This window comes from Patiria miniata, unplaced genomic scaffold, assembly GCF_015706575.1.
Source record: "Patiria miniata isolate m_02_andy unplaced genomic scaffold, ASM1570657v1 HiC_scaffold_20, whole genome shotgun sequence".
In the NCBI taxonomy this organism is placed as follows: domain Eukaryota; kingdom Metazoa; phylum Echinodermata; class Asteroidea; order Valvatida; family Asterinidae; genus Patiria; species Patiria miniata.
Window position 1 is genome coordinate 3,295,410 of NW_024037059.1, and position 27,123 is coordinate 3,322,532.

General features: G+C 40.3%; 1 protein-coding gene across 3 annotated transcripts in view; it reads left to right on the forward strand.

The window, feature by feature from the left end:
• The window catches only part of LOC119727307 (probable phosphorylase b kinase regulatory subunit alpha), a 31,591-nt gene extending 8,117 nt beyond the window's left edge, over positions 1–23,474 (forward strand). Inside the window, exons 12-26 of one of the 3 annotated variants that reach the window (XM_038199159.1) lie at positions 306–450; positions 4,165–4,320; positions 5,218–5,433; positions 8,874–8,993; positions 11,057–11,169; positions 11,622–11,731; positions 12,607–12,691; positions 12,787–13,023; positions 14,531–14,660; positions 15,756–15,854; positions 16,479–16,579; positions 17,326–17,475; positions 18,333–18,590; positions 19,229–19,444; positions 19,920–23,474. In XM_038199159.1, coding sequence (XP_038055087.1) covers positions 306–450; positions 4,165–4,320; positions 5,218–5,433; positions 8,874–8,993; positions 11,057–11,169; positions 11,622–11,731; positions 12,607–12,691; positions 12,787–13,023; positions 14,531–14,660; positions 15,756–15,854; positions 16,479–16,579; positions 17,326–17,475; positions 18,333–18,590; positions 19,229–19,444; positions 19,920–20,141 — 2,358 coding nt within the window. In that variant the 3' untranslated portion in view covers positions 20,142–23,474. The remainder of the gene's footprint in view (positions 1–305; positions 451–4,164; positions 4,321–5,217; positions 5,434–8,873; positions 8,994–11,056; positions 11,170–11,621; positions 11,732–12,606; positions 12,692–12,786; positions 13,024–14,530; positions 14,661–15,755; positions 15,855–16,478; positions 16,580–17,325; positions 17,476–18,332; positions 18,591–19,228; positions 19,445–19,919) is intronic. The other 2 variants (XM_038199161.1, XM_038199160.1) reach the window with 2 other exon arrangements.
• Positions 23,475–27,123: the final 3,649 nt, after the last annotated feature.

Genomic DNA, 27,123 nt, shown 5'->3' on the forward strand with positions numbered 1-27,123 from the left:
CATTTCTGAGATGTAGTCCACTTGATACCGGAACAATGTTAACGTTTTGCTAACTTTGGTTGCGTTTGAACAAGTGGGACCGACAAAGACGAACGGTCTTCCTGAGTTGTTGGCTATGTTTTCCAAAATTGCCGACACATGCAATGAACGTATTAATGATTCCGTCAATTTTTACTGAAAATGTTTCATTTTTAACATCCCAAGTAGGTTCATATATGACTGAAGCAATTTCTCTCCCAGTCCCAATGTTACAAAGTATTTATCACTGGTACCCAACAATTGTTCTTTGCCGCGTAACTTTACAGTTCATGGATCAGCATCACTTCTACCTGGCCCTGGACAATGACCTGCTGTCGGATATCTCCAAGACAGACGTGGCGTACCTCTGTTACAACTGGAGGGAGATCGGCCGGCCCATAGTCACCTTCATCATCACCCACACAATGATGGGTAAGTAATAATTGATCAATTCCTTCTGGTAATAAAACCAGATGTTGTTTTATTAAGTGCACTGAAGAAACCTAGCTAGGAGAAGTTGATGAAGAGATTTTCCATTTTAGAGGTGGGAGGACGACGTGGAAGCATTTTCTGGGGAAACCCATGGAATCATATAGGAACCATGTGTTTGATGTCGACAGTTTTTAGGGGACTTTCCATACAAGTGGCTTTGGCAAACAGGGATGGCTAAGTTTACAGTAAATTGATGTAAGGGAAATATGCAGTAAATCCTTGCAAGTCAGCTAACCTAACTGTGCAGCATATAGCTGGCATTTGAGTTAAGATATCAAATATGGTCAATGAAAGTATGCAATGTTACAATAGACCTTTAGACATAATGATGTCATGCTTTGTTTACATGTGCACTTTTCTGTGGGAGCCAGGTGGAGATGCAAGCTAATTGTCTCCAGCTGGCTCCCATAGGAAAGCACACATGTAAACAGAGCGTGACGTTATTATGTCTTAAGTTTATTGTGTTGTTCTTATTGATCGAATTACATGATATGGATGTGAATCATAATTATATGATTGTTATCTTGATATGCATTGTTAATAATAAATATCATACGTGTATTTTCAAACATGTTTTTGAATTGACATTTTTGAATGGACTGCTTAGTATTCCCCAACCATAAGTGTTATAGCTAAAGTCCTTGCTACTAGATACATGTTTGTCTCGTGAGCTTTTGTCTTATTTTCCTCCTTTCCCTTGCTACGCAGTAGGAAAATTAATTACCTATATTTCAAAAACTTGTTAAACAGTTCAGAGAGAAACGCTACTAGATGTTTTGTTCCATGTTCCCCAGCATTGTATAATCTGGTACATTGTGTCCAGAACACTTAGGCCCCTATATTGTAAATTTTAAATATAAACACCACAATTACTCTGTTTCCGTTCATATTGTTGCAAATTTTGTGAGCCTGAAAAGGCTTCTTTCTCGTGATTTAGGGCTGTGTCCAATGTACCAGATATCCAAAAATTCAATCATCTGCCAAATATCCGAGTGACATTGTTTTTCATTTCAAATATTTGTCAAATTTGAGTGATCTTGAGGAGATGAATGAAAAATATCTGTGATGTTATTTTAAACGTATAAAGTTGCATGGTTTTATGGTTTGTCAAATGCTACACTTTTTTGCTGTAAGCCACTTTTGTGAGGAACATTAGTTCAAAATTTCTTCTTTAAATTTGGTCAAATGTCAGCCATATTGCTACCTGTTTTTTTATTTATTATAATTTAAATAAACTTTTTATTAATTTCCAGCCAGTGTAGGTGCACACAAATCCCGATACTCGCCTAGTTTAGGCCGGCGCATTTTTAACTTGATTGGTGCATTTAAAAATGGAACATTCAAATATTCGATCAAGTCTAATTTGGAAGACTTGAATACTAAATTATTCCAAAATGCACAGCTCTACTTGTTTCTTTTCTTTCCATTCGGTTGCAAATTATGCGAGTTTGGCAAGGCTTTTTACCGAGATCTAGTTGAGATACCACATTTGAAATTGTACTTGTTCAGCTGAAAGTGTCCTTCAGAAACAGGGATATTTTTTGAGGACTGTGATTGTGTTTTTGTTGTTGCCAGTTTCTAAAGAGCACGCTTGCAATCATGCCTCTATGATGCCTTGCTATATTTTTTCGTTCTGAAACCTTTTTTTTTGCTAGCCTTCCAGTCCTTGGCTTTCAGAGGTCATTCTGTGGAGATCCTTGTATTGTCATGTTCCCTCGTATACTAAGCTCTAACTTGTTTTAACCCTTCTACGCAAATACACATTCTGTGCCAAGTAGTCCTTTCAGTCAAAATCAATCAAGTGACTGTTTTTAACAGTTAAGAATTCCCAGCCTACATAAAGCAGGATTGACTGGCTGTGACTGTTTATGTAACTTGATACAGCTGTGCTTTGACTCTGGGTGATTGATAAGCCAGCTGTGACCTCAGCTTGCCTGCTTTGTCTGTTCATGGTCTGTTGACTGACTTTGACTAGTCACGGTGCTTGCTTGACATATGATCTGACTGCTGGTGACAAGCCTGTGTTAAAAGTATAGCCGGGGAAGACGATGGACATTTGACTGTCTGTGACTGTTTAAATAGCAGGAGGGTTAAAGAAAAAATGCCAAATTGCCTATTAATATTTGCAGTCGGCAAGGGGGACCATGTGTAATTGCATGCAGAAAAATGTGCTTGCAGAAACGTCAAAGCAAGCTACCTAGCTAATACTCTGCACGGTTTCCATGCCATACTTTGTGTTGCTCAGATAACCCGTACGTAGCATGTACTTGTTGGCTTGAAAGCACACAAACCCCCGTCCCTTGAAGTAATACATGTATTGAACACTGAATTTCTTTGCGACAACCCCCCATAAGGATTGCGCAAAAGGAAGAAAGTGGTTACAGACCCACCGAAGAACAATGAACAAACAGGCGAGGAGCCTCAGTCTGCAGAGACACAGTGGGAGCTTGACCCAGCTGGTGAGGGCTTCTGTGTGTGGTAGTTCCTTTCCAAAGTTGTGTCGTGTTTAGTAGGGATCAAGTTCCCATAGAGATGCATCCTATATTAAAAGATCCTATACTGTCTGTCTGTCTGTCGGGCTGTCTGTCTGTCTGTTGTCGGTCGGTCGTGCTGTCTGTCTGATGTCTGTCTGTCTGTGTGTCATGTTTTTTTGTGTGTGTAAAAGGCCTAAAGTGTGAGCACAAGCACAAAATACAACGGTCTATGGAGAGGCTTGGTTATTGTACATAGGTCCTGAAGTTGTGTATATATATATGTCCCGATTTCACTGTCCTCTGAAGTAGCAGTTGGCACGTGCAAAAAAAATGATTTATTTGTTTTGTTGGTGCTTTTTTGGCAAATTTGTTTCTTTCAGACTTTGAATAGTTAAATATTACAACACTATCTCTATGAAAACACTCCCAAATGCATTGCTATTGTGCAAAACACAATGTTCATGATGGAAAATGTGGCAAAATACCCTTAAATAGTCGATCATACATATTCGTACGATATGAATATGTACATGTACATGTATTTCCAAACCTGACTCTAAAATACGTCAATTGAGGGCGCACTGATCATTTGTAAGACGCCCAGACGCGCGCAGCGTGGCATCCCGCTTGTGTTTATAAAAAAGTTTGTTGTGCCAGTACATATAGCTTCGATAATGCACTGGTATAAAAAAACACATGCAAATAGCCGTGCTCAAGCCGTAGTAAATTTCGAGTTTTCCATAGGTTGGTGCACAAACATGGATGCACCCAGCAGGCTTCATTTGTACAGCGAGTTAGCGCTCTAGTAATTTAGTATAGCTATTTGCGTCTAAATGACTCTGGAACCATAGATGAGACTGAATCGGAGATGAAGCTGAAATTTGGGAAAAACCCACATATACATGTAGGCCATTTCCATTCAAAAGTGCACGTTCAGATCCCACTCTTGTCAAATTCTTTGATCAACCTGATATCGATTGCAGAGTTTCCATAGACACTTTTACCAGTAGATGGGAAGTATGTATCCTGGGACGATTTGCGTGACTGGGATTTCGTGCAGCGTAAACTGTCCCACAATGCAGCGCAACATATACTTTCACTGCACGGAACTGGTCTGGCCGCTATCCGCATTAGAGGATCTATTGTTGCTTATTTTGATCATCGTCTTTTTCTTGTCAAGGTGAGCAAGGCATGCTAGGGGGCGCCATGTGGTCCGTCATCCGCAAGATCAAGACCGGCTACTTGAACGGCGTTCAGGTCAAGATGGGTCATCTCCACGAGTTCCTGAGCACTTCCTGCATCAAGCACCTGAGCTTCCTGGAGTCAGCACAGCAGGGTCAGTCTCCGGCCAGAATGACCTGGCTACGGCTAGCAGTATTACACTTATCTATGGGGAGCGGCTAGGCCGCTTTCATAGCTTTCATAGCCGTAGCTGAGAAATTTGGATGCTGGCTTATTTTCAATTTTACCCACCAGTGCTATCAACTATCATAATGCAACCTTTTTTTTTTTACTATACCTCATACATATTCATGATCGGGAGCCGAATTCTCACTGGTCCATTCACCATCACGTGCCAGATGCTATTTTTGCTGTTAACTGCGCGCGTGCGCGTGAGTATTCACGCACAGGGTAAATTCGCATGTGTAGTAGACTGTCACATGGGTTACCCGTGCGACAGTCTACTACGCATTCGCTTTACGAAGTAATCGTTGAACTGTCGCATGGCTGTATTATGCACGTAAGAATATCACCCTAGTTGCACATGATAAGATAGTTGCATGCATAAATGTTTAATTAGCGTTTTCCCGAGCTCAGTGATACTGAACTGGAGAATATTGTGGACACTAAAGATGCCTCCTGTACTTAAAAAAGTTGTCCAAAAGGCTGTATAAACTCTTCAATAGAGTTACTGTATTGCAAACAAAATGAAAATAATCAAGTTGAGCAATAGCATTCTTCTGGGGAGCAGGACAAGTTTCTCTAAAGATTTTTTGCCCGCAAGGTGCATACTGCAATGGGAAAATTGGGCAACTGAATGGTTTGGATAGTCAATATTAACTCCCCAGGGTATTGGAAATTGACAAACTAGTTTGTCCCTCGCCTTTGACTTGGGCCATTATCAGTGTCCAGGCTGTTGAGCTGGTCTTAAACGTACTTGTGTAAAAGCAGCCAAGCACGTATTATTTTATTCCCTTATTGAAACCCCTCCTTACATTCCAACGTGCCACAGGTGAACACATGACCATTGATCAGTACTTGGAGCCACACCTCTCCACGACCTGTCCCAGGCCCTTCCTGCCTCCCGTGGTGGAGATGAAGGAAGGCATCGGCAAGGCCAACCTGACACCCCTTTCATCGGAGGAGCAGATCGCTGGAACGCCGAAGTCCCGTCGGATGTCCGTCGCGGGAATCGTTCAGCGCACCCGCTCCATTGACCTCGGACACGGTGAGTTAAGAGAGTGGTGTACCTTCTATAGCGGAATCCGGCAACCAGAATTGGAAGCTGTTACTGCGGTGGTAATGTGCTCACGGGCATGCTGCATGCGTTCTTAAAGACAATGCACGTGCGCATTTTGGTGTCTCTATTGGTCGAGGGCACATGTGGTCTAGCGGTAGAGCACAGGATTCATGATCGCGAGGTTATGGGTTCAAGCTCCGCTGTGGCCACGTGTGTTGTGACCTTGAGTAAGGCGCTTTACCTCAATTACTCCTCTCAACCCAGGTGCGAAATGGGTACCGGCATTATTCAATGCTGGGAAGGTAACAGACTCGCTGTGGAGGAGGTGTGGCGATCCCCCAACAGCAGCATACGAGTCTGGCCCAATGGTTAACGAAAGAGAGATGGGCACTCCGTTCCTGTTAACACGGGTTCGTCTCCTTTCCCTTTACCTTGGTTGAAGCAGTTTGGTTGAATTAGTCTATAGGGTGAACAAGGATAACGACTGATTTGGCATCTGAACTGTTGACCTTGGGAGTACTGCACATGTGCTGTACCAGTCAAGCTATCTAGCCATCTATTTTGGCAGTTTTCCCAAATGACATTTTGTTTTTGTTCATGGGGCGACAGTTGGTAAGTTATAAACCTGAATGTAAATTAGCAATACTTACATTATCAATGCTGCAAACATGGGAAATCACACTTGGGTATCACTCGGAGAGGATAAGGAGTTTGATTTCAAGTCACCAAACTTGTTATACTCCCTTTCAGGTATTTTTTTTATGGTTGTTATCATGCACATTTGTACGTGTTCTACATAACCCCCGAGGACAGTCACACAAAGGGAGAACAACAGATCCTTTCAGTCCTCGGGAGTTGGGTCTTTTGTTCAAAACGGTCCTCTGTAGTAGGTTCGTGTGCTTAGTCTATGGGAGAGTGATATACTACAGAGACAAAGGGAAACACAAAGCATTGTCTTCGGGAGTATAGTAAAACAAAAGTGTGTATGTCCTTTTTTGTGTAAGTTGGGATAAATTTTTAACAATAAGGGAAAGGAATTATTTTGGTTTGGTAGGGTTTTTATCTTTTAAAAAAAATATCTTTGGATAAACAATAGTGTGATTTTTTTTATGTTCTTGTGCACAACAGTGATGTCATTTAACTTGCTGTTGCCGACAAAAGGTATTTCTTTTCAACTGAGGTCAATTCCTATGTTCCCTTCGTTTGTCATTGCACGGCAGTCTGTCAGTGACTGAACAATCTATAAATTGCCGCAATGATAAAAAAAAAAAATTTGTTTTCATTTTATTTTGAATCGCAAAACAGTACAGCAAGTGCCCGTATTTGACATCCCGACATCAGCGCCACTCGGTGTCAATAAATTGCATGGAAATTGTAAATTGTGGGAGAAATTGGTTTGGTTTTGCATTCAGTTAAACATGTTACTCTGTGGAGGATTATCTTTAAAATTTCGCATAAATGTGTTGTCTAATTTACATGTACTTGAAAAAAAAGATAGACTTCATTGGATGTGATTAGTGATACAGCTGTACAAGTTCTGGATTTTAGTTTAATCATATGCTCTGATAAACAGTTTTTTTATTTGCAGGAATGAGTAAAGATATCATGTAAAAAATAATTTTAAAAAGCGATCCATTCATCATCATGCTTGGAGCTGAAAGGCCATGATTAACGCGGTAGTATCGAAAACGTGTACCCCTAAAACGAAGACCGAAGAGCCAATCGAAAACAAAGACCCACTGGAAAACGAAGACCCACTCGAAAACAAAGATTTTATGTTTTCCAGGGGGCTTCGTTTTTGAGTGAGTCTTCCCTCGAAAACAAAGATCTTATGTTTTCCAGGGGGCTTCGTTTTTGAGTGAGTCTTCGTTTTGAGTGGGTCTTCGGTCTTCATTTAAGGGGTCTTCGTTTTTTTCGAAACTACGGATTAATGCTTATTGTTGCATTCACCCTAACTCTCTGTCCCTTCAAAATCCACAATGTCAAACATCCACAATGTTAAGGACATGAGCAGTCCATGCTGTGATTCCCAGGCCTACGTATTAGATAAGTAACATTGTTTGGGAAATACAGGGCGAGTCAAAAATTGGCAATGATGCAAAGAGCCATCTTTTTTTTTCAAAACCGAGTTGATGTTTTGCAATTTTTAAATCTTGTATGAATGACATATTCGTTAGTAACCTTGTGTGCCAAATTCAAGTTGATTGCATTTACCGTTTGTCTTTTATGAACCGTTTTAATGCAGTACCTGATTTGCGTTTTTGTCCACGAGGCAACAGAATTTTGCATACGAGCGGAAACAGTACAATAAAGACATTATAGACAACACAGATTTAAAACTGATATCTGTTTATATACAAAATTTCTCTGGGCTATACTATAGTTACTGTGTCATTCATTGTTGACACAATTGCAGCTCTGCCCTCTGCTTGGCAACTCTGCAAGGCAATGCATGTCTCAGCTCTAGACCTCATGGAAAGAACGGCTCTGGGGGACACATTTTGTACTCTTATGCAATTTTTAGACGCCTTGTGGACAAAAACATAAATCGGGTACCGCAGTAAAAAAGGTTCACAACAGACAAACGGTGAATGCAATTAACTTCATTTTTACACACAAGGTAGATAACGAATACGTCATTCTTACAATGTTTAAAAAATTTCAACCTTCAACGTGGTTTCGAAAAAAAAGATGGCTCCTTTTTCATTTTTGCAGTTTTTTTTTGACTCACTCTGTTTTCCTCAATCTTGCACAATCCTCCAAATCTTTCTGATGTTTCTTGTGGATTTTGAAGAGGGTTAGGGTTGATGAACATACCGTGGCATAATACATGGCAATTTGAATCTTCCATAAACATTTTCAATTTTGAAGTTCCACATCTTGTAAGAAGCTAATTCCTTTTCTTTTTTTACCATTGTATCTCACTGAATTATGCAAAATTTTACGTTGTTTTTGTTGTCCCCATTTGTACATGTACATGCAGACCTGGTGGGTCAGATTTTAGCTATGGATGTTTCTGTGTTTGTGGACAGTCATGCGACTGCCAGTGATTGTCGCTGCATGTTCTGTTTTAGCATGCTTTTTGTAAAATCTAAACCTTTGGAACGGTCGACTGTATTTACTGAAATCAATCGTGATTTTCAGCGATGCAGTTTTCTTTAATGTTTCCAAACACAACACTGAACAGGTTTCCCCAGGCACCACACAATTTGCTGCGCAAAGTACATGTAGAAACAAAATATATCCATCCGCAATTTTCATGGACTTTTTGTCTCTTAATATCCGAATCTAGATTCTGGATTTGTTGTTTTCCTTTTCTTTTGCCCCCGCTTATGCTTTGTGCGTCCTCACCCCTTACTGTCTATCCCTTGTCTCCTTTGCCCCCCTCCCCCCTGCCCACCACCCCTAAATGCTTTCCTTCTTCACAGGCTATACGGGTGGGAGAGGTCGGAAGAAGGGCGTCTTCCGGCAAGAGGAGGTGGAGGATTTGCCCAACATAGTCGAGCACGTCAGCCCCTCCCCCAATCAGGAATCGATGACTTGGTTTGGTACGAACAACATCAAGACTTCATTTCAGAAAAACAAAAAGAAAGAACGAAAAAAAAAAATCCTAACAATTCTTATAGGTGATCCGGGAAAAAAAATTGAAAGAAAACTCCAACAGCCTTAACTAGTATTAAATCTTGTGTGCTGCACTAAAGTGCATTGATACTAGGATAAGCCAGTTTTTATTTTTGCTTTTTTGGCCGTTTTTGTGTTATGGTGAAAGTTTCATAATTGCAAAAAAGAAAAAGAAATCTATGATATTTCAAAATTGCTTGAAAACTTCAGTATGCTTTGTTTTTTTTTCTTTTGATTTTTGGTGAACAGGCAGTTTTTTTTCTTTTTAAAGGGGCAGAGTTGCTTTGGACAGTGGAAACAAAAATAATAGCACGAAGTATCTTGACAAAAAAAGTCTTTCATTTCGAATTTGTTTTTAGGGGGAGATATTGAAATTGCCAAATTAACAAACACTACAATTATCTTGCAAGCATCCCTTTCACGGCAGCTTCAGACCTAACGCACAAATTGTGAATTTCATTGATTTCTTCCTTGTCACAGTTGCATTTGTCCTTTGTGTTTATGTTGTTTGTTCATTCTTTGTCTAATCACTGCCAAACTCGTCATGGAATACGGAGTCCATCCATTCCACAGAGTTATCACATGTGGTTCTTTACATCTCTTTGGTTCTTTGATCACTTCTCACGGTTTGTCTTCAAACTCTCTCAAGTTACACTCTCCACCTTTGAAAATCTTCGAATCGCATTCATCCCCAAAACGTCGTACACCTGGATTATTTCGTTTTGCATGTTAGGTGGTTGTAAAAATTTTCTTTAATTTTCTCAATTTGCAAATCATCTATGGTATACACACATCATATCATTACACGTGCAACATGAACTTTAAGCATTGTTTGCTATGGTTCAGTAGAAAACATCATCAATTAAATGTTCCGAAGTACAGTGGGTGCACATTTGTGTCTGGTTTGCAGAGGAACATATACAAAACTACACGTAATACAGAGATAATCCATCAAAGTATTTGTCTCTCTGTGTTTGAAAGAGAGACACATATATAAGCCTCTGTACTGATGACGTCACACTTTGTTTACGTGTGCGCTTTTCTATGGGGATACGAAACCGTCATCCCCACCGGGCTTTCATAAGAAAGCACACATGTAAACAATGTGTGGCGTCGTCAGTACAGATGGCTAATATTGGATGTTTGCAGTGAATTTGGTTTAATTAACATGCATGAATCTGTGTGGTGTTCTTGTTTTGTGCTTATTTGTGAAATGAAAAAAAGTGCCTACCTACCTACATGTTTATGAAAATCAAAGGAAAAATCTCTTTTGGAATGGTAATAACATTGTGGTGTTAGCTACAATTTGCTTGCATATTGCTACTTCCATGTCTGTTAACAAATTAATTTTTGATGGGTAACCTTATAACTCAATTGACCAATCGCCGTTTGCAAGTTAGCCACGCCCCTTAGACAACCCTGTGGAAATTTGTACGTTAAGTTTTGTTTGTCTCAGATTTTCCGCGTCCATTTGTGTATCATGTACTTGGACAATATTTCACAAGCTGCGTTGGCGCGATTCTACCGCGATAGGTCAATTGTTTCCCACATTGCTTTCATTTCAAATTGTCAATTTCTAATATGTATTCATATAACTGTAGCTGTTGGTGTAGTGTTGATAACATTTCCGGAGTCTTAATGTAGTACTCATCCTGTGTGTAGTGTTCACTGATTGATGTGGTTTGCCCTCATTCCTGTAAAAACTCTGATAATTTTCCTTTTAACTGCTTGCATTTCTAATGTAACATTCTCACTTGTGCTTCATTAAACATTAAACTTCACGTCTGTGTTACATACTCGTCTTTCATATGCCACAACTGTCGCTGTGGTCCCAACATTGAGAGCTACAGTATTCTCACAAGTCTTAGCAGTTGTCACAAAACAGACACAGGCCCTGACCAGGGCCTGTGTACATCATCAAACGCCTGTGCCGAGAATTTGTCTGAATGATTTGCCCTATTTCATTCATCGCAATGTTTGCCTGAAACAGAAGCCGTCCGATCGCCCAACAAGTTGAGCAGCAAGCCGTCCTTCCATCTCCTGCCCGAAGACCTTGCGGCCTCCCCCATGAAGCGCACGGCAAGCTGGACGCAGGATAAGATGGTGAGATATCTGAAAGACGCTCCCACTTGATGTCGCACACTTCTCTCTACGGCCTTTTATATGTATTCTGTTTGACATTTACCGATAAATATTAAACAGCTACATTAAAACAAATTCATTTTTCAACCTGCCGATTCCCAAGTGGTAACACCTTAATTTCAGTCAGAAATCAAACTCTCATATTAAAGCGCAAAGCTGGTCATAAATCTAAAATCAAGTTGGACATGTATGAACTGTGGACTTTTACACTCTCTGATGTTCACGTGATACTGTTTTGTATTTTCACTTGTCGAAAATTGTGTCCCCCTTTTCATCTTTGGGTCTCCTAGTTCCTAAGACTGTCGCCAGTGGTTCAGTTGTTAACAGTCGCATTACGCATTACCAGGGATCTTTTAATACTTCCCCATATGGGCTAGTCTAACTTACATGTTACTCCTTTTATTTTTTGTCAGGTTGTGGATATGTACAAAGGGTTGAATTCTGGGGAAGTTCTATCCCAGCTGTCTGAGTCCATGTCCTTGAGTGATCAGGCTGACATTCTGCACTATCTCTACGTGGTAGAGTAAGTCAAGCTTCCATACTAGTCCCAGTAATATCCAGGAGAGGTTGCAAAGGGCTCCGTGCACCAACAAAAGAGGGCGCGTTTTTACCACTTGTGAGAGCCCGGTGGACAGGACACACAGCATGCGCGTACTGTACTGTACATATGCGCATGCGAAGTAGGCATAACTTCCTGAATGTACCAAAGCTATTAGCCACAGTGTCTTCGCGTGAGCGTCAGGCGATGTAAGCGCGCGAATACGTTCGAATTTAACTTGCGATGGTCTCCCAGACTACTCCCCGCCCCCAATAACTTTGGATCATTCGAAAGACGCAGTGGATGGACCGGGAACCAGTCTAGGTCACCCCCAACTCTTCCTTTTCTGGCCGTTGAAGGGGTACTTGTGCACGGAGCCCATACCTGGTATCTTTATCCTGTGCAGTTATCAGCATTGTTTTACTATTAACTTATAACTTCGTTGCAGGCGGATACTTGCAAATTTGTTTGGAATCCTGTCACTAATGAACGAGCGTATTGTGGATACTGTAAACTGGGCCCTATTTCCTGGCTCTGCTTACCGTTAGCAAAAATGCCCGCTTACTGTAGCAGAAAGTGCCGTGCTTACGGTGAGCGTGTTTCATGGGTTAGCGAGGAATTTTGGCTTGTGTGAATGCGTACATCCCGGAAGGATTCTGTGCTTACTGGGTTAGTGCAGAATTTTTCTGCCAGCGCTGTTAGCACAGAATGGTGATCGTAAGCGCGGAAGTCTGTGGTTAGCAGCGCCATGAAATTTGGCCCTGGTCTGCAACTTAACCCTGGATATTTAATAAGATGACTCCTAAATAGGATACTTGAGACTTACATGCTGTGAACTTACTCTTCGTCTTTAATTTCAGGGGCTTGAAGTGGGACACCAAACTCAGCAAGAGGCAGGACCAGGTAGTGACCGTCCAGACACTCATGGAGGAACTGTATTACAAGGTGGGTTGGCTTCGGGTCTTACTGTGGCATGTCCGCAACTAATTTCTCATTCTTGTTTTCAGTCCTGAGTCCTATTTTTTTCTTTTCCCTTTCAGAGTGCCCACTTCAAGGCCTGGTCAGTAGTCCGTCACACGGCCGGCATCCTGGAGAAACGAGTGGAGAACCTAGCCCAGGCCGTGACGGCGCTCCTGGTGCGTCAGAAGCAGGTGTCGGTGGGCATCCCCCCGGAGCCCAGGGAGAAGATCATCACGGCTCCCTTGCCTCCCAAGAAGCTGCACAAGGTCATCGCGGAGGCCTGCGGGGAGGATAAGAGCTCACTGGTGCTGACTCAGGTGAGGTCAAAGTTCAATCTTCAAGAGGATAACTCCCATTTCAATCTGGATTAAATTTACATTTCATGTCTGGACTCAAATAATGAAATACTTTGCCAAATCTAGCTTGTATTTTTTAACAATCTTGGGGCCCTCTTCTTGGATTTACATCTATTCAGTCATTTCTTGATATTGATTTGGCGTTAGGGACTTTTGTATTTGAACACTTTAGTTATTCATTTTATGATTTTGTTTTTTGGATTTCTAACCTTTCCAAAGCTTTCAGAGTGTCTTTTTGTTATAGCCATAAATGGGTAGAGTGTTAGCTTTCTTTTAGTGCTTTATTATATATATTTTTTTAGGTTTCAAAAAGTTCTGGTCAGTGAGTATTATTTTGGTTATACTTCCAGGTTAACTTTGTAGGTTAGCCACAGCCGTTAATTAATATTGTTTCGGCTATCTCCCCATGGTTACTTGTTACTTGTAGGTTTTCCGTAGTCGGTTTAGTTTGATAAAGTTCGTACACTTATGTTGCTCACCACCAAATAATTAAAAAACCAGCGCAGCATAATGTATTGTCTCAGACGAGGAGTCATATAGCGGTGCGACTTTACCGAAATGTGCCAGTAGAAGAATTTACCACTTGATGTGAGCATGGAGTATAACGTGATGTGTTCAGCATTCCAGGAAGGACGTTTTATACATGTAGGTTGAGATCTGTAAATGTGTTAATATTATACTCCGAATTAGTGTAGCTTACATATTAGTTTGTGTATTGGACACAATCATATACTTTAGGTGGACTTCATTATAACTGATGATTGCAGTGGGAGCAAGTTTATATATTAAACAGTTCAGGTACATGCAATTAGGTATAGATTTCTTATGTAAATTCAGGAAATTACACTTACACAGACAGCTTTTGATGTTCGCCACCCCAACGTTTCAATAGTGTAGCACTACTTAGGCATAACAGAGCATTTGTAGGAGAACATAACAGTTACTGATGTTTGCATGGAAAATGATATCACAAGTTTCAAATTACAGACTGTAGGTACACAGGTAGATCTATGTGATAAAGATTTACGGTAGCACTATGTGACAAATCTGATGTAGATATGTAAAGTGTAAATTTCGAATTGATAATTCGAGTAGGTTGCGAAATACCATTGTGTGTATTAGCCACATACTGTTAAAGTAGAGCTGTTTAAATGCTGATGTGTTGAATGAACATGTAGATATATTTGGCATGTTCTAGCTAGGTATAGATTTGTAACCAAAATTCAAAGTTTGGAGAGTGTACATTACATTTTAGCAGCATGTGTTTTCATTCATCTGTCTAGTGGATAGTTTTGTAGTGTATGTTACTAAAATTGAGATCTATGTCTTTTTTTAGGTAATTACTTTTAAAAAGCATGTATAAACAGTAGCAGTTTATTTTTCAGTATTGCATTTAATCTTGATGCATCAGAGAAATGTTGACAAATGTTACATTTACATACCATTCTTCTTTTACGTCTTGAAACAGGAACTCTTGATGTATCTGTCCATGTTCATAAAGACAGAGCCCAAGCTCTTCTACGAGATGTTACGCATCCGTGTCGGCCTCATTATGCAGGTCATGACCTCTGAACTCGCACGCACATTGGGATGTCAGGGTGAGGCTCACTTTGAAATATTAATCCTCCCTCTCTGGCTGGCAATTTCAACAAGGCCAGCCCAGCAGTCAAAATAAACCAAGTGACTGTTTTTAACAGTCGAGTGCTCCCAGCCTTCATAAAGCAGGATTGACTGGCTGTGATTGTTATGAAACCTGGTATAGCTATTTTTTTGACTGTAGGAGATTGATAAGCCAGCTGTGCCTATCATAGTCACCTGCTTTTGTCTGTTTTGGAATTTGACTGTCACAGTGCCTTAGGATCTGACTGTTGGTGACTAGCCTGTGTAAAAGGCATGGTAGGGGAACAGGATTGACATTTTTGTATGTCTGTGACTGATCAAACAAAAGGAGGATTAAATTGGGTGAGAAAAATAATGGTATGACATCATTGCAATGGAGCACCCAGAATTTGACTTTGGGGAGGGGTCATTGGTGTTCAGATGAGGTGCAGCCACTTTTTTTCAAATTTGCAAAAAAGGGGAGGGCCATTGGTAATAAAATGAGGTGCAACCACTCCCTTTTTTCAAATTTGCAAGTAAGGGGAGGGCCATTGGTATGCAGATGGGGTTCAGCCACTCCCTTTTTTCAAATTTGCAAGTAAGGGGAGGGTCATTGGTATTCAGATGAGGTGCAACCACTCCCTTTTTTTCAAATTTGCAAGAAAGGGGGAGGGTCATTGGTATTCAGATGAGGTGCAACCACTCCCTTTTTTTCAAATTTGCAAGAAAGGGGGAGGGTCATTGGTATTCAGATGAGGTGCAACCACTCCCTTTTTTTCAAATTTGCAAGAAAGGGGGAGGATCATTGGTATTCAGATGAGGTGCAGCCACTCCCTTTTTTTTCAAATTTGCACAAAAGGGGGAGGGCCGAACCCCATCTGATGCTAGGAGGTGCAGCTGTTCATCATAATTAAATACCCTTGATTTTGTAAGGACACACCTTGAAATCAGTCCTCAAATTCAATTTGGTGGTTCATAATCGTAACGACAGGTGTTTTCTTGTTAATGTGACCAAGCCCACCGAATGATTTGCAAAAGCATAGTGTGCGTTACAAAACTCTTCAAGGGACCTGTTTGACTGTTTTTCCTGTCAGGGGATAAGGCCTATGAGCACCTGATGTCCCTCAGCCCCTACGAGATGAAGGACCTCTTGCACCACATTCTCAGCGGCAAGGAGTTTGGGGTGTCTGCAGGTAAGGGAGACAATCCCCTCGCATCTCCTGTGGCCAAGCAAAGTTCCTTTGAGCCACTCGGCAGAAAAAAAATTGAGTTTTCACTTCAGTCGGTCAACAAAAGCTGAGCAGGCCTCACAACGAAAACCTTTAAATCCTATAAAAAAAATATATTTCAACTAGGGAGCTAGCCTACTTTATTTTTAAAGTAACTTTAATAAAAACCTTCTGGCTTACATTTGAGCAATTTTTTAAAGGTATTTTTAAGAATCAATTTAACACAGTTTAGTTATCCAGAATATCAACCATGTTGTCAATGCAGGCCTACCTCTCTAAGAACTTGGCAGTTTGCATGAAATTGGTAACTTTATCTAGTGTGGAGAACTCGAGGTAAGCAACTCCCTATATTTCTGCTACCTCGTGCTGAAAAATTGGCACTGTTTCACATCCTAAAAACTTATAAATTGCTTCATTTTGACGCTTAGAAAATCTTGGATATTTTGATTTTCTAAACCTTTAAAAAAAACAACCTATATTGATGAAGAGGGGCACTGTGAGACCTGCCTGAGTTTCCATTTAATTTTCTCGACTAATATTTTGTGATAAACCAATTGAAAATAATGAATTGTTTTTCCCTCTCTGTAGCGAGTGCCAAATCAGTTGGCATCATGGAGAGACAGTTGTCTATTGTCAGTACCCAGAAGGATGAGCTTATGGGACTGACACAGCTCAAACGCCAGTTGACGGTAAGCTATTTCCAAAACGGTTTTCCGTTTATTTGATTAGAGTTGTAATGGTAGTCAGTCACATGTCAAATTGTAAGTGCCATAATGATGAACAAGAAATCTGTTGTTGCAGTTAATTTGAATCATTTGTTATTTGGACTTGATGACTTGTGATGGGTTGCATTGACTTACGATTGACTTGTGATGGGTTGTATTGACTTGTGATTGACTTGTGATTGACTTGTGATTGACTTGTGATGGGTTACATTGACTTGTGATTGACTTGTGATGGGTTACATTGACTTGTGATTGACTTGTGATGGGTGGTATGGACTTGTGATTCACTTGTGATGGGTTGTATTGACTTGTGATTGACTTGTGATGGGCCGTATTGACTTGTGATTGACTTGTGATGGGTCGTATTGACTTGTGATTGACTTGTGATGGGTTGTATTGACTTGTGATTGACTTGTGATGGGTTGTATCGACTTATGATTGACTTGTGATTGGTTGTATTGACTTGTGATGTGATTGATTTGTGATCATGTGATGGCTTGATTACAACTCTGTACATTCAGGCAAACCTTTATAAATATTAGAACAATAACAAAACAGTTTGTCTTTTATACAAAAAAACCAAATATGGACACCATGTTTACATTCATGGTTCATTTTTTTTTGGGGGGGGGCTTGTAGGTTGAAAAACCACAAGCGGCCAATCATAGTTTACATTTCTTTAAAACCTGCTTATTTTCCTCCCTTCCTAGTCTAAAGCCTTGAGTCTTAAAGACGTGGAATTGGAGGATGATGTGTTCCAAGAGAAAGTGGGCCAGTGGCTGCGACGTCGCAGGCTAGATGGCGCCCTCAACCGTGCACCCGCAGAGTTCTACCAAAAAGTCTGGAAGATTCTTGAGAAGGTATGTCCTTGGTTTTTGTTTTGTTTTCATCTTTAAACTAATTGTCAACTGAAAGTTATCCAATTTATTGTAAAAGTTAACCTATTTCTTTCAGAATCCTCTTGAGATATAAAAGTCTTGCAGTTTCTACATTTTTCCCATAGATGAGTTGCTTAACTTTCAAAAGTTTAGTGTTTGTTGGAAAATTATTTTCCTCGTTATGAAATAAGCTTTCACTCTGATTTGATTGACCGGAATTTCACGTTCTGTTCAATATTGGTGAAAGATGTTACTCGGTTATTAATCGTGTTGCTGTTAAAAATAAACACAGTGCAGTAAAGCCGCAATAAAGGAGGCAACATATGGCCAGCAGCTGGATTCGAACCCCCGACACTCTCATCATGAGTCACAAACCTAACCACTTGGCCACACTCCCCAAAGAGCTAAGGGTCACTGGTAAAGTTCAAGACAATTCATGAGTCCAGTTGCGAGTATCAGAGGATGAACAATGACAGAGAAATGCTTTGCTCACAGTTCATTTGAACAACTCTTGACTTGATTTAGGACTTGGTCACTTGTGATATGGACTTATGGGGTGCGTTCGAGGGTGTTACTCTTGCTACTCCCGAGTGCAGGAAAATGTTACCTGCGCATTACTCTCGGTGCAGGAGTATACTCCCGGTATGACGAAGAGCATACTCTTGCTTACCCGGGGGTCGTACTCCTGCTGTTCAGTGCTCAGAAGTAAACCTGTGTTAACACGAGTAGCACGCTCAAACGCACCCACTGGGACTTGTGAGAATCTTGTCGTGGACTAGACTACACCACTGTCAAAGTAGCTGAACATGACTTTCCATTATTGTCTTTTTACATAACAGTGCCATGGACTGAGCATCGAGGGCTACAGCCTCCCGCACCACATGACCCGTGAGATGACGGAGAACGAGTTCAAGTTTGCCCTGCAGGTGGAGTCGGCGCTGAACCGCATCCCCCAGCCCGAGTTCCGCCAGCTGGTGGTGGAAGCCCTCATGGTGCTGTCCCTGATCGTGGAGAATGACTGGCTCAGCAACCTGGGCGCCATCATACAAGTGGAAGGGCTGGTTATCGAAGCTAACGAGATCTTCTTGAAAGATCAGGTATGTTGTGCAAAGCAAACAGTCTGTGCAAGTCCCCTGAGGCAAGTTTCTTTGATGACTTGGTGGCAACCCGGTGTGCTCCAAGTTAAAGGCGCCGTGTTTTTTGAATAGCCAGTGTTGGAGTTATAGTACTGGAAAAGGCTGTGAATATAGTTTTTTATTTTGTGCCTTGCTTTTGCCTAGCTTACTGCAAAACCATTTCAACATCGCAAATGTTTCATCTGTTTGAACAGTCACAGATAGTCAAAATATCCATCCACTTACCCTGCCCTGCCTTTTACACAGGCTAGTCACCACAGTCAGATCATATTTCAAGCAAGCTCTCTGACTAGTCAAGTTCAGTCAACAGACAGAAGCAGACAACTGGTAGGCATGGCTGGCTTATCAAGCACCTACAGTCAAAACATATCTGTATCAAGTTACATAAACAGTCTCAGCCAGTCAATCCTGCTTTATGTAGGCTGGGAGCTCTTAACTGGTGAAAACAGTCACTTGATTGATTTTGACTGCCAGGACAACTTGGCACAGAATGTGTGTTTGTGTAGGAGGGTTAAGGACGCACCTTTGTGCATATTTTCATCGGACCCAACCTGATTACCATTTCTCACTGCACCACTTCTGCATGTGTGTGTTTGCAGCGCCGGAAAAAATCCAGGACAAAGTCAGTTGATGGCATTCCTAAAACTGACTTAGAAACCACACCCCTGGCCCAAGGTTTGCGAGATTCACAAATTCCCAAGACTGAAGAAGGCACCAGTGATTTTGACGGTGCCAGATCGACTGTCCCCATGTCATTAAAAGTACGACGTTCCAGAAGGTCCAGAAGGAGTTCCACTGGTTCAGAAATGTTAGAGGTGAGGCTGCAGTCATCAGGAAACACCATAGGAGCACCAGCGATGGCTGCTACATCCATCTCCTACAACCCCATCACCTTGTCTCCTAAACCCTCGCCGTGTTTCACGATACTAATATCTCATTTGTCTGGCCATTAAAAAACTAAACCAGTTGAAATGATGACAAATTGTCCAGCGTCTTTTTCGAACCTCAGCTTCATTTCCAGGTTGGCCTTCATCTAGGGCTCAATGATCATTTAGAAGCTTGTGAATGTCCAAGCAAAGTCTAAACTGAATGTCCAAGCAAAGTCTAAACTGTGATATCGCATGGTATTTAATGCTCTCAGAACACTGATCAAAATTGAGCTTGAGTCTCCCCAAGTCAGGAGCATAACAATTTCTGCAGCCAAACTTGGAATTGAAGCAGAGGTTTTGGAAAAACTGCAAGGGCCCTGCTCTTTTCTCAAGGTGTTGTCTTTTTTTGGTGCATTCCCAGATGGACGTCAAAGGTGATGCCACCCTGTGCTGTGCGTTAGACCGCCCTCGCCCGGTGCCGCTAGCCTGCGGCGGGGTGTCCGGCATCTGCTGTCACTTCTACGACAGCGCCCCCAGCGGTGTCTACGGCACTATGGCCTACCTGGCCAAGGCCGCCGCCAAGAAGTTGAGCTTCCACCACCAGTTTGACGAGAACGCGGAGGTGGACTGCAGAGTCAGCTGATGATGCTGAACAAAGTTTCCTCTCTCCTCCAACTCTCAATGGTTGGGTGCTCTCTGAGAGTTGTAGGAGTCTACCCAGGTGGTAATACTCAGTCCACTGCCATGTTGCTGCAGATTACTTAAACCTCAGGTCCAACTTTTAGATCAGACGGTTGGTAGCAATAACGATTACTGGGTTAATCAAAACACAGTCCGTCAGAGTCGGAGTGAGGTCCATCCCTGGTCAAGTCACAAAGTCAAGTCAAGTCAAGTCAAGTCATACTGCAAAACCTTTGTGTGTATACACGTCATCTGACGCAAACTGGTTAAAAACACCATGCAACTTATTAACTAGTAAACGGCACAGTACTTTCCCGTATTGAAGAAAACAACTTCAAAGTGTAGCTTATAACCACGATCCTTTTCCACCGAGGCTACAATTTATCGTACTCATCACAAAGAATTGTAATGTTATACCTCTGTTTTTAGGGAGGATTTTGTAGTTGCTTAGTTTAATAAGCACCTTGTTGTGTAAGTACTTGTAAGAAATATTGCATATGAATGATTGCATTTTGACTTGTTAAAAAGTGTGCTAATGAAAAACCTTGTTTAACGGCATTCCTTCCAGACAATACAGACCATGAAAATGGATTGAAATGCTCAAAATTAAAGGACTGTTATTTGTTTCAGCGTGCATTTGTGGAAACTGAAATATACATCCATGTTTTTCACTATTATTGAGATATATTTAGGTAAACCATTTTTTGCTGTTTCAAATAAATGCAGTTATATTTTACAAAAGCTTGCTTTTTTACATCTCGATTAGCAACATATCTTCTAACTTTGGTATTGTTTTGGTTTCAAGTTTTATACTAGCTTGGGCGTGCAGAAAAGTGTGAAAAAGCAAAAATTGTTATTCGCTTTAGTTGCAGCTTCGTTTTGGTTTTTCTGTTTGAAATCTAGCTCTAGGTTCTGCAGCAGGTTGAATTGGTACAAGATGAAAAATTGGATGCAGTTTTTTTTACTTGTATGGACTTAAGTAGAAACATCTTTTACTTTGGCGCCCGAATAATCTGAATTACTTTGGGTCACACTGTATACTGATGCTTGCAATCAGTGAAACGTGTGATGCTTCTGCCAATATGGGTTCAATTCCATCTTAAGTAACTATAGAAGAAATGTCTCCGCTAACGGTTGGCACATTCACAGGTCAGTGAGGAATTTTAGCCTGTGCATATGAAGTTCACATCCGGTAATCATAACATCTTGTGCTAATTGTACAGGGTGGTGCAAAAAGAAGGAAACCCACTTTTGACAGGAATTTTAACCTGCTTGCTTAACTAATTTGAATTTTTTTTATAATGCAGTATAGTTCAACCATCCGTGGTGAAAAAATGTTTAAAAATGGTGTTATTATTTTCAAGAAATAGTGTATTTTTTTTTTCTATTCGCAAGAATAGTGTTATGCTAATTTGAATCAAAGTCACCAAAATCACTGTTGCCCAGTGTCCACGTTTAAGTCTAGTGTAGTTTTGTCTTCAAATCAAGCTCCGGAGCTCAGTCAAGCAGATGGAATATTTTGGTTCTCGGACAAACAGTTTTGGCACATGATGTGTTTTAAACTACCGTATATCAGAGACAAAATAGGCGTTTGCAATCATTTCTTCATCATTTATGTTTGAAGATCAATACTTTAATACCGTTTATTATTTTTTTTTTAAAAATATGCTCAACAAGTAAGTGAAAATTGCTGTCAAAAGTGGGTTTCCTTCATTTTGCGCCACCCTGTAGAAGTGCCGAATTTCTTAATTAGCATAGAATGATTGATCGGATCATCAGTATAGATTTTCGTGGACGGCAGCACCCAGAAATTGCACCCTTATCTTTAGCTGGATGGAAAATCAGCAACAAATTAGTTTAATCAAGTAGTTTGATTGGCGTATTTCATCCTTCTTCAACAGAAACTGCTCCAAGCTTTCAGTCCAGGTTTTCTTTTTTAAATGTTAATTGCTGGCAGGTGTACATGTCGCTAATGAGCAGCTGGCAAGTGGTATTAATTCCCTTCTGACTGGGCTAGCACTGCCCACATTTGGAAGTGATGATAGCCGAGCTATGGTCTGACTTAGGCAGGAACTTGTCATTTCCAATTAACCACGGCCAATTTCATGCAGATGCCAACTACAAAAATGTGCTAACCAGAGAGAATTATTTGCTCAGCCAAAACAGATAACCAGTTAAATTGTTGTGCATTTTATTGCTTGTGAATGGTTACCAGCTAATTTTTTTTTTTAGCCCATCGCGTGAATTCGCTTACTCGATTTTGTGCCAAAGACATTGGGCTTTGGTCCGATATCTCGACATGCGGCGTTGTTAGTTTTAAGTTCAGGGGGCAAGAATATTATTGGAAGAGAGATGGCTTGTGATACGCATTTGTACTGATGGTAACTTTAATGATAATTTCCAGATTCATAAATTAGTGTGTGAATCTTTTACACTGGCCCCAGTTTCAGCAGCCTTTGAAGGAAAGGAGCATGTTTTTCTTGAACAACTGTACATATAAATACACATTATTATGCCACATACGGATATTCACATTGTTCTCAATATCTGATAGCAGCGATGATTATTCATTGTACACAAGTGGCGAAGAGAAATTTGTGCTATAGACCAATATGTTGCGGCCACCTTGATTTTTTCCCCATTCAAATCAACGTTACTAAAGCGAGGCTGGAAGGAAATAGTCTGGTTCCTTTTTGCACACACACAAAAATCATTCAGTACTGTTACTGGATACGGGGAACATGACTGAAATGGTGGCAGCATGATAAAGGTCTATTAGGTGTAAGGCTGACTGAAAGAGAGTTGTATATTTTGAAATGTTGCACAATAACTGCGCAATAAAAAAGAAAGAATGGTAAGTTGGTTTGGCTTGCCAGCTATTCTAGTTGACTCCATCCTATATCTGAAATAAAATCAACTCGATTTTCACAAATTTTCACGATTTTGTTCATTCTTGTTTGATACTTACAGTAAATGCAAATTGGGATTTTCAAGCAGCTACTTTTTTTACAAGCTGCAGCATGCTTTGCATAAAAACCAAAGAAATTTGTATTGTGTGGTGTTAATTTTTTTGGGTTTGAATGCTGTCTTTTCTCTTTCACGAAATTGCCAAATTGTGTGTGTGTTTAAAAAAAATATTGTTAATGGTGAACTAATATTTATAGTATGCTAGTACTGACATAAATTTTAAGGTTGTGCATTTTGTAAATGTGTACATAACAGTAAACAAAAAATATGTTGTGAGTTATTAGTTCTCCACGAAAAATAAAATGTAAAGTGAAGTTTCAAAAGGCAATGAGGTGATTGGAGTTCTATTAATAGTTGTCCCACGTGACTGGAATCACGTGATGTGTGTGTCACGAGGTACAAGAAGTAGCTACCAGCTTGTCTTTGCCGACTTGTAACGATGTTCCTTGATTCAGAAATGTATGGAGCAAGGAACAGATTCTGTATGCAATATCTGCATCATGAGCTGTCACAGGCAACAATTTGTACCTGTTGCCTGTCCTCTGTATATAAGATAAGAAAATAATTATACTTAACTTATACTTCATGTTCATGACTTTGAACATTCTCATTGTTAAAAAAGCTGTGGCCTTTACAGATAATGTTCCAGAGTTTTCCTCGAAATGTTGAGTTCAAATCATGGTCTTGTATACATAACTCACGGTCATTCCCGTGAAAGTAGACTGTGCTCAGTACAGCTCTCGGCAAGTGCAGCATAAAATAATATCAACTTGCACTGCTGCAATATGTATAATTATATCTTAAAATTCGGGTGTTTTGTTTCACCGTTGACGAACACGCCCTCAGAAGGGAAGTGATCAGAAGCTCTGTGTTGTGTACTGTTACAGAAGTGGTTTCCAAGGTGAGACCTAACTGTGATTCAGATGACGGTCACCGAACAATGAGTCATTGTCCATTACAATTTTGACCAACAAGTGAAGTGTTGTTGAAGGTGCCTTTGAACTCATATGGTTTTCACATGTTGTTGGGACACTCGAATGAGCAATTATATAATCACCTCATTTCCGATGACGTGTTAATTGGATTGCAACATTAGTTGATTGCTATAGAAAGGACAAAAACTTGAGCCGTTGAAAGTCTATGTATGCCCATCTCATTTTATCAAAGTGCTAGCTGTACTTTTCCCCACAAAGCAACATTGTCGGGGTTCTTAGGCCAAGTGTGTTCAGATCAAATTGCCGAGAGAAAAAAAAGGAGGCCACCCATTTCGTTTATCGAATTACATGGTGGTACGATAGTGATATTTCATGTTGATTGCCATTCATTAGCCTAATCGGTCATCAATCCGTGCTCTTTGCTTCAAACTCATATCCCGGTGTGGGACAATTAAATTTCAGTGAATGCATGTCGCCTGAGACTCTACACTTAAATGTTACCAAGTAACTCATTTGAAGCATATCGGAGATGCTACTTAGACGTATAAAGTGTATCGGGCAATGACAAACGGATCCATGGCTCCCTCGCGTAAAAAAAAGAAAGAAAACTAGAGGTCTATGTCTGTTTGCAACAGAACATAGGGCTTTTCCGCATTATGATTTTTTTTAATCAATAATATGCCCTGAATATGCATGAACATAAAATCTGTCAAAGTTAGCCGAAAAATCGGCTAAAACGGTCACTGTGGCCAGGATTGGCCTCTGATATTCTGACTCTTGAGAATATTTTCAATCAAATGGCAAACGATAAAAAAATACGATTTCTTTTTCCTTCTCATAGTAATTCTCGGCTGAAGTTCAGAACTACTCAGTAAGATATATCAGTGTTGTATAGGAAAAGACTTATGGAGAATGCAGTGTACATAGTCTATGAGAAAAATTAATTATTCATGAATCCAAAATAAATCACTTGATGATGACGTCATCATGATGTCATAGTCTTGGCATAATTTTTGTATGAGGCTCTTCCTTGGCCGTAACTTTGATGACGATTCCAGATCGCCAAGTTATGAAAATGGTGGCTTGAAAACGTGTACAATGTCAATAGGTTAAAAATCCCACAGCAGAAAAACTGCACCTTTAAATGCGTGATTTTCCTTTAAACTGAAACATTTTTATAAAATATTACTTGCTATTCTAACTCTTGGGAATATTTTCAATCAAATGACAGGCGTGAAAAAATACGATTTCGTTTTCCTTCTCATAGTAATTCTCAGCCGAAGTTCAGAACTACTCAGTAAGATATATCAGTGTTGTATAGGGAAAGACTTGTGGAGAAAACTGTGTACAAAGTCTATGAGAAAAATTAAGTATTCATAAATCCATTATAAATCACTTGATGACGTCACTCTTCGGGACACATCTTGGCTATAGGGACTATGCTTATGCCAACTTTCAATGATATCTGACAAAGATTAATGCCAAAAGTGCTATAATACGTCCCTGTCTATACGCATGCATGAACAAAAAATCTGTCAAAGTTAGCTGAAAATCGGCTAAAACGGTCACTGTGGACAGGATATGACCTGAGCAACACGTGCGCTGCAGGCTGACTGACATACGATGTATGTGCCTATGTACAACGTACGTGCATGTACATGTACATTGTGGACGTCCTGTCCTGTGCATGTTTTGAAGCAGAGGTATTGTCAACGTGAAGTTTTAAGCGTGCGCAGGGTATGTTCGAGTTCGCTTATCGCCTCGAAACTTTGAAATGTTTTAGACCTACCCTTCAATCGACAATTAAAGTAAAAACAAATATAAAAACTGCCATGGTTGATTTTTCAGGAATTTTCAAATGAAAAAGGGTCTTTTTATTATAACTTCCGGTCTGATGACGTCATTCGCCTAAAACTTCGCACACGTCTTAAGTGGGTCAAGGTCATCATATACACCAATATTTAGGTGATTCCGACAAACTTCGCCACAGACATCTATTCAAAATACATTTTTGCTAATTTTCAACCTGTCGCTAGAGGGCGCTCGAAGATTGCATGATGTCATCGGTAGATGATTTGAAGAATACTATCGGCCAAGAGACTAACACCGTTAAAAGCAAGTTCATATCTATTACCACTTTTAAATAATAAGCCACTTCCGGTTTTGGCCTTTTTCGACCGGAAGCAAGGGTCACGTGATTTCACGCACACTGAATGAAATAAAGACCTCAACCTATTCTACCACTTGCCGGCAACAAAATGCTGCGGACGCGTACGGTTGATTTCTTATGCATTTTTTAATATTAAAAGTGTCACAATTTAATTGCCTATAAACACACACCTGATGACGTCATCATGACGTCATCATTACACAATGTTGTTTAAATTAGGGTCTTTGCTTAGACAAAGACTGGTGTAAATGAATTACTGGCAAAGAGTCAAAAATGCCCTTTGCAAATAGACAATTTTTTTTAAATTTCTGTGTACAAAGTCTATGGGAAAAATTAAATATTCAAAAATCTATAATAAATTAGTCGATGACGTCACGATGACGTCAATCTTCGGGACACATCTTTGCTATAGGGACTATGCTTATGCTAAGTTTGAATGATGTATGACAAAGATTAATGCCAAAAGTGGCGATGAGAAAAAACGTGCACAAAGTCTATGGGATTTAGGCGACAAAAAGAAGAAGCCAAAAAAAAAAAAAAAAAAAAAAAAAAAAAATGAGAACAAAAACAAAGGCTTTTCCGCAACTTTGCGGAAAAGCCAAAAAAGTTGCAAGCCTCAGCTTCGGTGATACCTTTGAGCTTTTTGTAACCTATCGTTGGCAGTGTATTGTCTTGAGGGTTTCAAAAACAAAATCCCTGAATAAGCATTTCTTAGCTTGAACGCGTTCCGTTTACCCAGGGGTCGCCAAAGGCGATGGTAAAATCATCACATTATACCTAGAGAGCGTCCGGAAGGAAATAGTTGTAAACTCCAAGGAATAGCGGGCGATCACGTGACAATGCTCAAAGCGCCATATTGAAATGATATCAGA